A 12,198-nucleotide genomic window follows, 5' to 3' on the forward strand; every position below is an offset into this window, starting at 1 on the left:
AATATATTTCCAAGTCAGTTCCAGAAGTCGATTCAAGAAGGCAGCTCACTGCCTTGAGAGCAATTAAGGATGACCAATAAATGTTGGCCTAGCTACCAGCACCACATCTCAATATTAAACTAAAACAACTCAGGAGGGTGAGTGGTTTGGCGCGGAACTTTGAAGTGGTGTTCCAGAGTGTCTGCTGCCCTTGTTCTTCCAGATGGTAATGGTCATGGGTTCAGAGGTGCTATCGAAGGAGCCTTGATGAGTTCCTGCAGTGCATCTTGTAGATGGCACACACTGCTGTTGCTGTGCATCGGTGGTGGAGAGGGTGAATGTTTGTGGAAGGGGTGCCAATCAAGCGGGCTATTTTGTCCTAGATGGTGTTTAAATTCTTTTTTTCAATATAAATTTTGTGCACCCAATTATTTTTTTTCCAATTAAGGGGCAGATTATCGTGGCCAATCCACCTAACCTGCACATCTTTGGGTTGTGGGGGGTGAGACCCACGCAGATCCGGGGAGAATGTGCAAACTCCCCACAGACTGTGATGGTGTTGAAATGTTTGTTGGAGCTGCGCTCATTCAGGCAAGTGGAGAATATTTCATCACACTTACAGAGACGGGCTTTATGGAGTTAGGAGCTGAGTTACTTGCTACAGGATTCCTAGTCCCTACTTGCTCTTGTAGCCACAGTATTTATATGGCTAGTCCAGCTCCGTATCTGGTCAATGATAACCACTAAGATGTTGATAGTGGGGCATTCAGCAATGGTAATGCCATTGAATGTCAAGGGGTGATGGTTATATTTGCTTTTGTAGGAGATGGTCTTTGGCTGGCACTTGTGTGTGACATAAATGTTACTTGGTACTTGTGAGCCCAAGCCTGGATATTGTCCAGGTCTCGCTGCATTTAGACATGGATTGCTTCAGTATCTGAGGAGTTGTAAAGGGTGCTGAACATTGTGTAATCATCGACGAACATCCCCACTTCTGACCCTATGATGGAACGAAGATCATTGATGAAGCCGCTAAAGATGTTTGTGCCTAACAGTGGAGAATTTTCCCCCTGATTCCTATTACTCGAGTTTTTAGGGTTCCACAGATGGTAATTGCTGCTTTAATGTCAAGAGCAGACACTGTCACCTCCCCTCCTGGAGGTCAGCTTCTTTGTCTATCTCTGCACCAAGGCTATAATGAGATCTGGAACTGAATGACCCTGGCAGAACCCAAACTGAGTGTCACTGAGCAGGTTATTGCTAAGCAAGTGCTGCTTGGTAGCACTGCTGATGACCCCTTCCGTATTTTTACTGATGATCGAGAGGAGACTGATGGGACTGTAAATAGCTGGGCTGGATTTGTTCTGCTTATTGTACACAGGACATAGCTGGGCAATTTTCCACCATGCCGGATGGATGCCAGTGTTGTAGCTGCACTGGGACAGCTTGGCTAGGGGAACGCATGTTCTGGAGCACGTCTTCAGTATTATTGCTGGAATATTGTCAGGGACCAAGCCTTTGCAGTACCCAGCTGTTTCTTGAAACCATGTGGAGTGAATCGAATTGTCTGAAGACTGGCATCTGTACTCTGGAGGGGCCTTGTTCAGAATCCTCCACCACAGCAAATAGGGTGGATGGAAAGAAAATATGAAATCCTTTAACCATCGTCTATAAAGATCACAATTTGATCACTCATTAATCATGTTTACGCAAGAGAATGCAAGTGTAGTTTACACAATTTGTTCTCATAATTTAACCATTTTACCCTGAGTGGAGTTTGCATGTTTTCCCGTGTCTGCTTGGGTTTCCTCTGGGTGCTCTGGTTTCCTCCCACACTCCAAAGATGTGCCGGTTAGGTGGGGTTGCAGGGATGGGGCAGGGGAGCGGGCTTCGGTCGAGTGCTCTTTCGAAGGGTCGGTGTAGATTCAATGGGCTGAATGGCCTCCTCCTGAACTGTAGGCATTCTACGGTAGTATGGACATTTGCCTGGTGATAAATGGCACCATCTCCACTGCCCCCCATCCCAGGCCATCCCTTCACCACTCCGTAGCTGATGTACCCTTCCTGAGGTGCAGTGCCCAGAACAGAATATAGCAGCTTTGAGGATCATGAGCCTTCTTTTCGTGCCCAATGCCCATTTTCTGCTGTGCTTTTTCTGAGATGTTTCCTTTATATATGAAGAGTGCTATAAGAGCAGACACTGCTGAAATCTACTGAATGAAAGGGTAAATCAGAGATAATAAACTTTTCAGTTCAAAGTGCACCTGAGTTGAAAATGATTGGTTTTGAAGGGCGGTGCTGAAGTGGGGTGTATTTATTTATTAAATTTCCATCTGGGGAGATAGGATTAAGTGTTGTATGAGGCTTAGTGAAAAAGTCCACCAATCAGCGCTTTATCCAGTTGTATTTATGTATCAGTTTGCAGGCTGTCTGCTACGGGATCTCACTTCCTTGAACCTGAAAGGAGGCGTGTGATTGGCTGAAGGTTTGCGTTTATGAGAATATTGCTTCCTGTGGAAATAAAACCCACCCAAAAGGGTGCAAACTGGTTTTAACATGTACTAACAAACTATCAGAAGATGCACTGTGTATCTGATGTGCTGTTTATATATTAAAGATGGTGGGCTGAATTTTTGAGCCCAGCCGATGTGGGGAATGGAGACGGTGGGGAATGGAGACGGTGGGGAACTGAAAATACGAGTGTTGGTAGGCAGGCAGGCCAGTTCTCTGACCCCATTCCTGGTTAGACATCCAGCAGCTGGCTGGGGTGAGAGCCGAGGTAGTGGTGATGCCAGTGGTCCAGGGACCTAGAGGCCCTCTCTGCCTGCTTTGATGTGGATGCATCCCCCTGCCCGCTCCTGCAGCGCTCTCCCCGAGTGGTGGCATGGCTGCTTTTTCAGCTTTTAATTCCACTTTCTCTTTTACAAAAACCTGGTGAGATGGCCTCCATGATGAAGCGTCCTTTCCGTTACTTACTCTTTGCTGCCAGTTGCTCCTCTCGAGCTGAAAGGCCTCTGATTGGCCCTGCACCTTCCAGAGCTTGCCCAAAACCCTTAATTGGATAGGGAACCTGTCTCCACACTAATTAAGCAGGAGACTTGGCTAAAAATCCCATCATATGACTGCTTCCCTAGGGATGGGTTTGGGTCCCGGAAACAATCCCGACTCTCGTTTCCCACCCCCTAAATGAAAATTCAGCCCAAGGTTCACTGTATTGGCACGTCAGTGCATGGCACATTGGAATACTAACCTCGGTTGCTTGTTTCCTCACACAATTCCAAGTGTTAGCCGTCGCATTGCAGGTGAGGTACAGAATGACAGTCAAAGGCTGTCTCATGGGAAAGGAGTTGTAGTTTGTGGTATGGTGGTATAACTTGCGTTACTGGTCTAATATTCCAGAAGACGCGAGTTCAAATCCCACTGAGACTGTTTGAGAACTTGTATTTGTTTCAAAGTGAATACACTGGAAAGAAAAACCTGGTACCCGTTAAAAATAAATAAATAAATAAATAAATAAATCCACAAAAGTTCATTACTGCTTTACCAGTGTCCTGAAGGAACTCGCTTTCATTACCTGGTCGGGCCTATATGTGACTCCATTCCCACACCAGTATCATTCGCACATAACCACTCTCTGCTCGCCCCAGTTGTATCAAAGCAATATTAGTGGTCCAGCATCACCCTCGCAGGGCGATTTGGAATGTTCATCAAATGCCAATCTAGCTAGTGATGCCCACATCTAGGAAGTATTTTTTTCAAAACAAGTGGGCTGATAACTTAATATTTTGGCTGTGGAGAGGAGGGAGCGTGAAGGAAGCGCGTGAGAAAGAATAAGAAAGGGTAAGCGGTTTCTTTCATTGGATGTCAATAAACCCTCAAAAGAATACCAGTGACAAGATGCACTGTAGGAACTCCTCATTCAACAGCAATTTCAAACCTGCAAACAAGGGCAGCAGATGCATGAGAACACCACCACTTGTAAGCTCCCCTCCAATGCACAAACTATCCTGATTTGGGATTATATCGCCATTCCTTCACTGTCGCTGGGTCAAAATCCTGGAACTCCTTCCCTAACAGCACTGTGGGTGGACTGCAGCGGTTCAAGAAGCAGCTCACCACCACCTTCTCAAGGGCAATCAGGAATGGGCAATGAAGTTCCTGGCCTAGCCAGTGACACCTACATCCTGTGAAAGAATAAAGAAAACTCTCAGCATAACTCAGCCTGACCATAATAATCGCTTATTGTCACAAGTAGGCTTCAATGAAGTTACTGTGAAAAGCCCCTAGTTGCCACATTCCGGCGCCTGTTCGGGGAGGCCGGTACGGGAATTGAACCTGCGCTGCTGGCAGTGTTCTGCATTACAAGCCAGCTGTTTAAGCCCACTGTGCTAAACCAGCTGCTGAACCATTTGGAAAATGGAGAGCTTACTGACAGTGGCAGTAAATGTTAACCTTGCATTGGTGTCCACATCTCATGAATGATAATAATAATAAGACCATTTTTTAATATAATTTTTACAATAAGTTGCATCTCTGACCCAACCAGCCAGTGAAGCCCACACCCCTTGAATGAATTATAAAAATCCCGTGGCTCAAATACAGGACCAAGTATAAATCTGGCGGCAGTGACATGGGTAAGCTAGTTTGAACGGTAAAAGTGGTAGCATTTGGATACACAGATTTGTTTCATTTGGAAATATAATGTATCTATTATGCAAAACCTGATTTGAGTGTTTTGACGATATTTATTTGTCTAAGTTTTTGACCACTGTCCTAATATCTATGTGGCTCAGTGCCAAATACTGATTGCTTACGCTCCTGTAAAGTACCTTGGGATATTTTACTACATGAAGGTGCTACATAAATTCAAGTTGCTGTTAGTAACCTTACATAACCGTACTTGATTTACGATTAATCTGGTGCAGTTTGCTACAATTACTTAAAAAGGTAGTTTACATTGATGTTAAACACATTTTATTACTGAATGTCTAGCTCTACAAAATAATTGTAGATGGGTTAGTTTGTTTCAAAACTCGGTGAGGAATATAGAGCAATGTGATGCATTTATATAAAGTTATCCTGACTTTATATAAATGGTCTCCAGTGGAATGTAATATATTGTTAAAATGGAATATGTCTGATTTATGCTTTAGTACCCAGAAGATCTGAGGAACTATGATTACAATCCCAACTTTGTGATACGTGGACTTCATTATGATGTCCAAAAGGTTGGTGCTTTTGTCAATTTTAGTGGTATATGTGTTTCATTTCTTTCTCTCTAATGCAACACCTCCACTCCCACCCTGCTAAAGACGTTGACCCTTGTTGATGTATCATTCAATGAATGCCAGTGAGACCTCATCATGTCAGCGTAAAAACATTAATATGGGCAAGGGCATTCACCTGCTGAGGCAACACAGTTGGGTCCACTTCTGCTCTTTCCCTGAGTTCATGCACAGGCCACTTTCCTGGCAGAACTAATCAGAAGAGATGTTGGCTCATTATTCCTTCCCTACTCCTTGGTCGCTTGAGTCAATTGCAGCACACTATTCGATTCCAGTGCACTGCCTCCTACATTAACATCACATCGTCTGGTCTTGCCATTGTCATGTGATCTCTCATGTCATCCTTGGGTGTATAGAGGTGCCATTTCACCCACCACCTGAAAAGGTTGCCATAGCAAAAGGGAGACCAATAACCTGGCAGTGGGGGAGGGAGAACTGAGAACTTGAAATTATACCCGGCTGTTGTAGGAGTCGGGCATCGAAATGTTTCTCATTGGCAACAGATCTGCTGTATGAAGGCATGGTGTCTACTTGATTATTTGTTTTAATTGTGGAACTGAAATATATCCACCAATGTTTTGGAATGTAGGAGTGATTATTCATCATTGTTAAATTAAACAAATTTCAAGGAACCACTTGAAAAGTAGTTGTTGGCAAGATTGTCATTTCAGAATCTTGGCATTAGTGTATTAAAATATATGTCAAAGTATTTGGTGTTGATCCAGGTGGTGCGAGACTGGGGCTGCACAAGTTAAATTTAGCCAGGGTGGTGGAACAAATGAAGGGAGAGTTTCGGAGATGGGATGCACTCCCGCTGTCGCTGGCAGGGAGGGTGCAGACTGTAAAGATGACAATCCTCCCTAGATTCCTGTTCATTTTTCAGTGCCTCCCGATCTTTATCCCACAGTTCTTCTTCAAAAGGGTTAACAAGATGATCATGAGCTTTGTCTGGGAGGGAAAATCCCCACGGGTGAAGAAGGTGATGCTTGAGAGGAGCTGCAGCGAGGGAGGGCTGGCATTGCAGAGTCTGATTAACTATTACTGGGCGGCTAATAACGCTATGATAAGGAAGTGGATGGTGGGTATGGGGTCTATCTGGGAGCGGGTGGAGGCGGCTTTGTGCAGGGGCTCCAGCTTGGCAGCCCTGGTCACGGCTCCTCTACCGCTGTGCCGGCCAAGTACACCACCAGCCAGGTAGTGGTGGCGACCCTGCGGATATGGGGCCAGTGGAGGAGGCATGTAGGGGAGATGAGGGCGTCTGTCTGGACACCAATCTGCGACAACCATCGGTTTGCCCCCGGCAGAATGGATGGGGGGTTTCGAGCATGGCGGAGGGTGGGCGATAGGTTCCTGGAAGGGAGCTTTGCGAGTTTGAGGAGCTTGGAGGAGAAATTTGGTCTGGTAAGGGGAAATGATTTCAGGTACCTACAGTTGCGGGACTTTGTCCGTAGACAGGTCCCATCCTTCCCACGCCTTCCGCCAATGGGGATCCAAGACAGAATAGTCTCTAGGGGGAAGGAGGGGAGGGTAAAGTCTCTGATATTTATAAGGTGCTCATGAAGAGGGAAGGGTCTCAGACGGAGGAACTGAAACTCAAATGGGAGGAGGAGCTAGGTGGGGAAATGGAGGATGGGCTGTGGGCAGAAGCCCTGAAAAGGGTGAATTCGACCGCAACATGTGCCAGGCTCGGCCTGATTCAATTTAAGGTCGTTCACCGGGCCCACATGACAGTGGCTCGGATGAGCAAATTCTTTGGGGTAGAGGACAAATGCGCTAGGTTCGCAGGAGGACCAGCGAACCACGTACACATGTTTTGGGCATGCCCGAGGCTTAGGGGGTACTGGGAGGGATTCATGGGGATCATGTCCCGGGTGCTAAAAACAAGGGTGGCGATGGGTCCAGGGGTGGCAATTTTTAGGGTTTCGGAAGACCCGGGAGTCCAGGGGGAGAAAGAGGCCGATGTTTTGGCCTTTGCTTCCATGATAGCCCGGCGACGAATACTATTGGCGTGGAGGGACTCAAAGCCCCCGAAGACTGAGTTGTGGCTTTCGGACATGTCGAGTTTTCTGGGTATGGAAAAGATTAAGTTCGCCTTGAAGGGATCTGTACAGGGGTTCGCCCGAAGGTGGCAACCATTCATTGACTTCTTTTAGGGAGAGTGAGCATCAGCAGGGGGGGGGGGGGTAGGTAGAGAGTAGAGTAGAGTAGGAGGGATAAATTGGCGGGTAGTGCCGATGGGAGAGGAGCGGGCTTGTGCAGTATGTTATGATTGAAGTATTGAATGTACGTGGATGTTTGCACATTTGTGCCTATTTTGCTTTCTTTCTGTTGATGTCTGTAACTGTTTACAATGCCGAAAAACTACCTCAATAAAATTGTTTGTTTTAAAAAAAAAAAGTAGTACTTGGTGTTGAATAAAATTGTTCAGATAATCGTTTTAATATTTTAGGATGACTGTGTCATTTTTTCAATTTTTATTTTAGGGGATAGTGATGAAGATTGATGCCTTTCACTACATTCAGTTAGGAACCATATACAGGTATTATATTTATAGAATGTTTCCTCTCTTACTCTTCCTCTAAGTTTCGTACTGGCTCAATGGAATCTATCCCCATGATCTGGGGTTGTACCTTTTCCAGTAATCTGCCCTTGCAGAATTTCATTCTCTAAGAATTAATAGCTACCCCAATTGCAGTAATCTGATGTAAACACAATCTCACACTAAACTACCACAGTTTGGAATGCCAACATTAGGTTTAGGTTAGACTTTGCAGACTACTGCAGATAATGGGCGGGATTCTCCTGTCCGGGGACTAAGTCCCAACGCCGGCAGGAATATCGGCGCGAACCACTCCGGTGTCAACAGCCCCCTAAAGTGTGGAATTCTCCGCACTTGCAGGGGCGAGGTGGACGGCAGAGGGGTTGGCGCCGTGGCAGCTAGCGCTGAAGGGACTGCGCGAGATGGCGCATGTGCCGAAAAGCCGGCGTGATCTTACGCATGCGCAGAACCCCAGGCGTGGTTCCGTGCATGCGCAGACTGGCTGCCGAATTCTGGCGCATGCGCAGAGGGTTGTCTTCTCCGTGCCAGCCATGGCGAAACCCAACAGGGGCCGGCGCGGAAGGAAGGAGTGCCCCCATGGCACAGGCCCCTCCGCAGATCGGTGGGCCCCGATCGTGGGCCAGGCCACTGTGAGGGTCGTTCCCCGTCCCGTTCCCCCCCCCCCCCCCCCCCCAACCCAGGATCGGATCCCCCTGCGTCCCCTTGAGGACAGCACCAGCTGACTTACCAGTCAGGTCCCACCATGTGAAACCATGTCAAATCCATGCCGGCGGGACTGGCCAGAAATGGACGGCCGCTCGGCCCATTGGGGCCTGGATAATTCCGACCACTGTGTCGTGAACCCCACCGCCACCCGAAAACTGGCGCCAGAGAATACGGCAGCCGGTGTCAGGGTGGCGGGTCATGATTCGCGCCGCCCTCTGGGGATTCTCCGACCCGTCGGTGGGGTCGGAGAATCCCGCTGAATATATTTATTCAGCATTAAATATGTTGACTTGTCTAGGATGATTCAGCCTCTTGATCAGTGGTAAACCCCAAGATATTGATGGTGGGAGATATTCACCAATGGTGACACTGCAGAATATCAGGGGCCTCTTTCTTGTTGATGGAGATTGAGGCCTGACACTCATGGCACTAATGTGTTGGGGAGCCAGGCGAGGACAGGAGACAGTCACGCTGCCTCTAGAGGTAGGCTAAAGTCAGAAACTGGTTCCGATATGGAGGTGGGCCAATGCTGATGGGGCCTGTGTTTGAGGTCCGTCTCCATGGATGAGAACATTGGTGGCCAGAAACCCCCCTTCAATCCCTCTATACCCACTCATCCAGCATCCACCCCATACCTCCTCCTTACCCCTCTCACTTCCTCACACACCCATCCCATTGTCCTCTTTTGGCACTATTATACAGCATCGCAATCTATTCCAGTGTCCATAGAACTGATACACTGAAAATAAAATTTGCCGAATAAGCCATTGGAAAGAAACCCCATTCAAAGCCCTGTCTGTGGGTGATACCGACAAGCCTCAGACTGCAGCATTTCATGATGAACTGTTAAAAAAGAAATGCTCTTCTGTGCCTCTAGGCCACAGTTGGTGACCTTACTTTTTAAAAAAATTGTTCTTGGGATGTGTGCGTCGTGCCAGCACAGCCAAATCTCCGTGAACTAATGCTGAAATGTTTCATTTTTAACAACAGGGGACTAAGCCCAGTTCCAGATGAACAAGTCATCGAAATGTATGAAGGGACCCATGTTCCTTTGGAACATATGAGTGACTTTTATGGCAAGGTAAATGCATTGAAATATTTTACTGCGAGTCTGTTTTTTGCACCCTGAGGCAGCCTAATTATAAACAGTTGTCTGAACACATAGAATGATAGAACATTAGAAGTCTTTCAGTCCAGTGTACATTTTGCTGGTTTAGACTTTCTTAAGATAATGTTCCATTTGCATGCTAATTTTGATAGTCAAAAAATCATGAACTTTGTGCCTGTTATTTCAATGAATCTTTATTAGTGTCACAAGTAGGCTCACATTAACACTGCAATGAAGTTACTGTGAAAATCCCCAGTTGCCACATTCCGTTGCCTGTTTGGGAACACTGAGGGAGAATTCAGAATGTCCATTTCGCCTCTTGTGGGAGGAAACTGGAGCACCCGGAGAAAACCCACACAGACACATGGAGAACATGCAGACTCCACACAGGCAGTGACCCAAGCCGGGAATCGAATCTGGGTCCCTGGCTCTGTGAAGCAACAGTACAAACTGCTGTGCTACTGTGCCATCTATCCAGATTATGGGCAGAATCTTCCCCCCCCCCCCCCCCCCCCCCCAAGCTCCCAGTTTCCCCATGATTAGGCCAGCGAGTCATTGAGATCCCCACTCACATTGGCAGGGCTGGCCGATCCTGCTGGCATGAGGCTGCAAAATTCCGGCCTATGTTTTTGGTGGGGCAGACAGCAAAATGTTGAGACCACAAGCAGATCAGCAGCAGTGATCTTATTGAATTGTAGAGCAGGCTTGAAGGGCTGAATGGCCTACTCCTGCTCCTAAGTCCTGTCTTCCTATGGAAAAAAACTCCATGTAACGGGAAGCTGCAAATGGAAGAATCACATTTGCTTTCACTGTGGAGTCTGTCCTTTCTGGGACCTCTTTAAATTGGACCTTACTTTTGGTAGGGCCCTCAATACCTCCGAGTCAGGAACTTCAGGCAGTTCTGATCACCATACTGCGGGCAGTATTTGATTGCACTTAGAGAGTGTACAAGAGTGAATTTGAATTTAGGAGGATGTTACCAGGACTGGAGAGTTTCAGCAATAGCAATGAGGAAAGATTGGATAAGCTACACGTCCTTTCCCTTGGAACAGAGGAGGCTGAGAAGAAATTTAATTGAGATATATAAAATTATGAAGGATCCAATTCCCTTAGCAGAGGAGCATAGATTTAATAACCGGGAGAAGGATCAGAGGGGAGTTGAGGAGAAACATTTTCACCCAGAGGGTGGTGGGAATCTGGAATTCACTGTCTGAAAGGGTGGTAGAGGCAGGAACTCTCATCCCTCTTTCAAAGAACTTGGATATGTACTCGAGGCTGTAACCTACCAGGCTACAGAACCAGGGTTGAAAACAACAAAAACTTTATATATTACCTTTTAACACAGCAAAATGTTCTAATAAGGTTTGGAGCAGAGAGTAGTTTTTAATGAGCGTCTTCAAGGAGAAAAAAGATGGCGAGGTTTAGGGAGGGATTTCCAGAGCTTAAAACCTAGGCAGCTGAAGGCACAGCCACCATTGGAGGAGCAATTAAAGTTAGATTTAGATTTATTGTCATGTGTACCGAGCTCAGTGAAAAGTATTGTTTTGCGTGCAGTCCAAGCAGATCACTCCATACATGAAAACAAAGAACATATGATATATACATGAGGATACATATTGAAAATACATAAACGTAGCGGTTGAAGTAGTGCTACAGCTAATAATAATAATAATAACCTTTTATTGTCACAAGTAGGCTTACGTTAACACTGCAATGAACTGTAGAGAAGATGTGTAAAACGATCAGTTCAGTCCATAAGATCAGTTCAGACCCTAAGAAGGTCATCCAGGAGTCTGGTAAAAGTGTTCTCAAACTTTTGTATCTTCTGCCCAATGAAAGAGGTTGGATTGGAGATTAACCTGGGTGGGAGGGGTCTTGGATTATGATGGCTGCTTTCCGAAGAAAGCGGGAGGTGTTGACAGAGTCAGTGGATGGGAGGCGGGCTCGCATGATAGATTGGGCTGTGTTCACAACTCCAGTTTCTCATGGTCTTGGACTGACCAGTTGTCATACCAAGCTGTGATGCAGCAGATAGGACGTTTTCTATGGGACTCTATAGGAATTGGTAAGAGTCATTGTGGACATACCAAATTTCCTGAGGAAGTATAGGCGCTGTTGTGCCTTCTTGGTCATAGTGTCTACATGGGTGGACCAGGACAGATAATAATCTTTATTAGTGTCACAAGTAGGCTTACATTAACACTGCAATGAAGTTACTGTGAAAAGCCCCTGGCCCCTGTTTGGGTACACGGAGGGAGAATTCAGAATGTCCAATTCACCTAACAAGCACGTCTTTCGGGACTTGTGGGAGGAAACTGGGAAGCCTGGAGGATGTTTGGTGGATGTATTGGTGATGTTTACACCTAGGAACTTGAAGCTGTCCGCCATCTCCACCTCTGTTTCATTGATACAAACAGGGGTGCGGATGACACTTTACTTCCTGAAGTCAATGACCAGCTCCTTAGTTTTGCTGACGTTGAGGGAGAGATTGTTGTCATTGCACCATGCCACTAAGTTCTCTATCTCCCTCCGTACTCTGGCTCGTCGTTGTTTGAGATCCA

The 12,198-nt window shown here is 46.5% G+C and overlaps 1 protein-coding gene across 3 annotated transcripts in view; it reads left to right on the forward strand.

Annotated features, from left to right (window-relative positions):
• Window positions 1-12,198, forward strand: part of nt5dc3 (5'-nucleotidase domain containing 3) — a 40,851-nt gene that overhangs the window by 9,650 nt on the left and 19,003 nt on the right. For all 3 annotated transcript variants that reach the window (XR_005458287.1, XM_038780017.1, XM_038780016.1), the window contains exons 3-5: window positions 5,133-5,207; window positions 7,748-7,803; window positions 9,520-9,610. Coding sequence is in view for 2 of the 3 variants with exons in the window: in XM_038780017.1 (XP_038635945.1) it covers window positions 5,133-5,207; window positions 7,748-7,803; window positions 9,520-9,610 (222 nt within the window). In the remaining variant the exon portion in view is untranslated. The remainder of the gene's footprint in view (window positions 1-5,132; window positions 5,208-7,747; window positions 7,804-9,519; window positions 9,611-12,198) is intronic.

This window comes from Scyliorhinus canicula, chromosome 20, assembly GCF_902713615.1.
Source record: "Scyliorhinus canicula chromosome 20, sScyCan1.1, whole genome shotgun sequence".
NCBI lineage: Eukaryota > Metazoa > Chordata > Chondrichthyes > Carcharhiniformes > Scyliorhinidae > Scyliorhinus > Scyliorhinus canicula.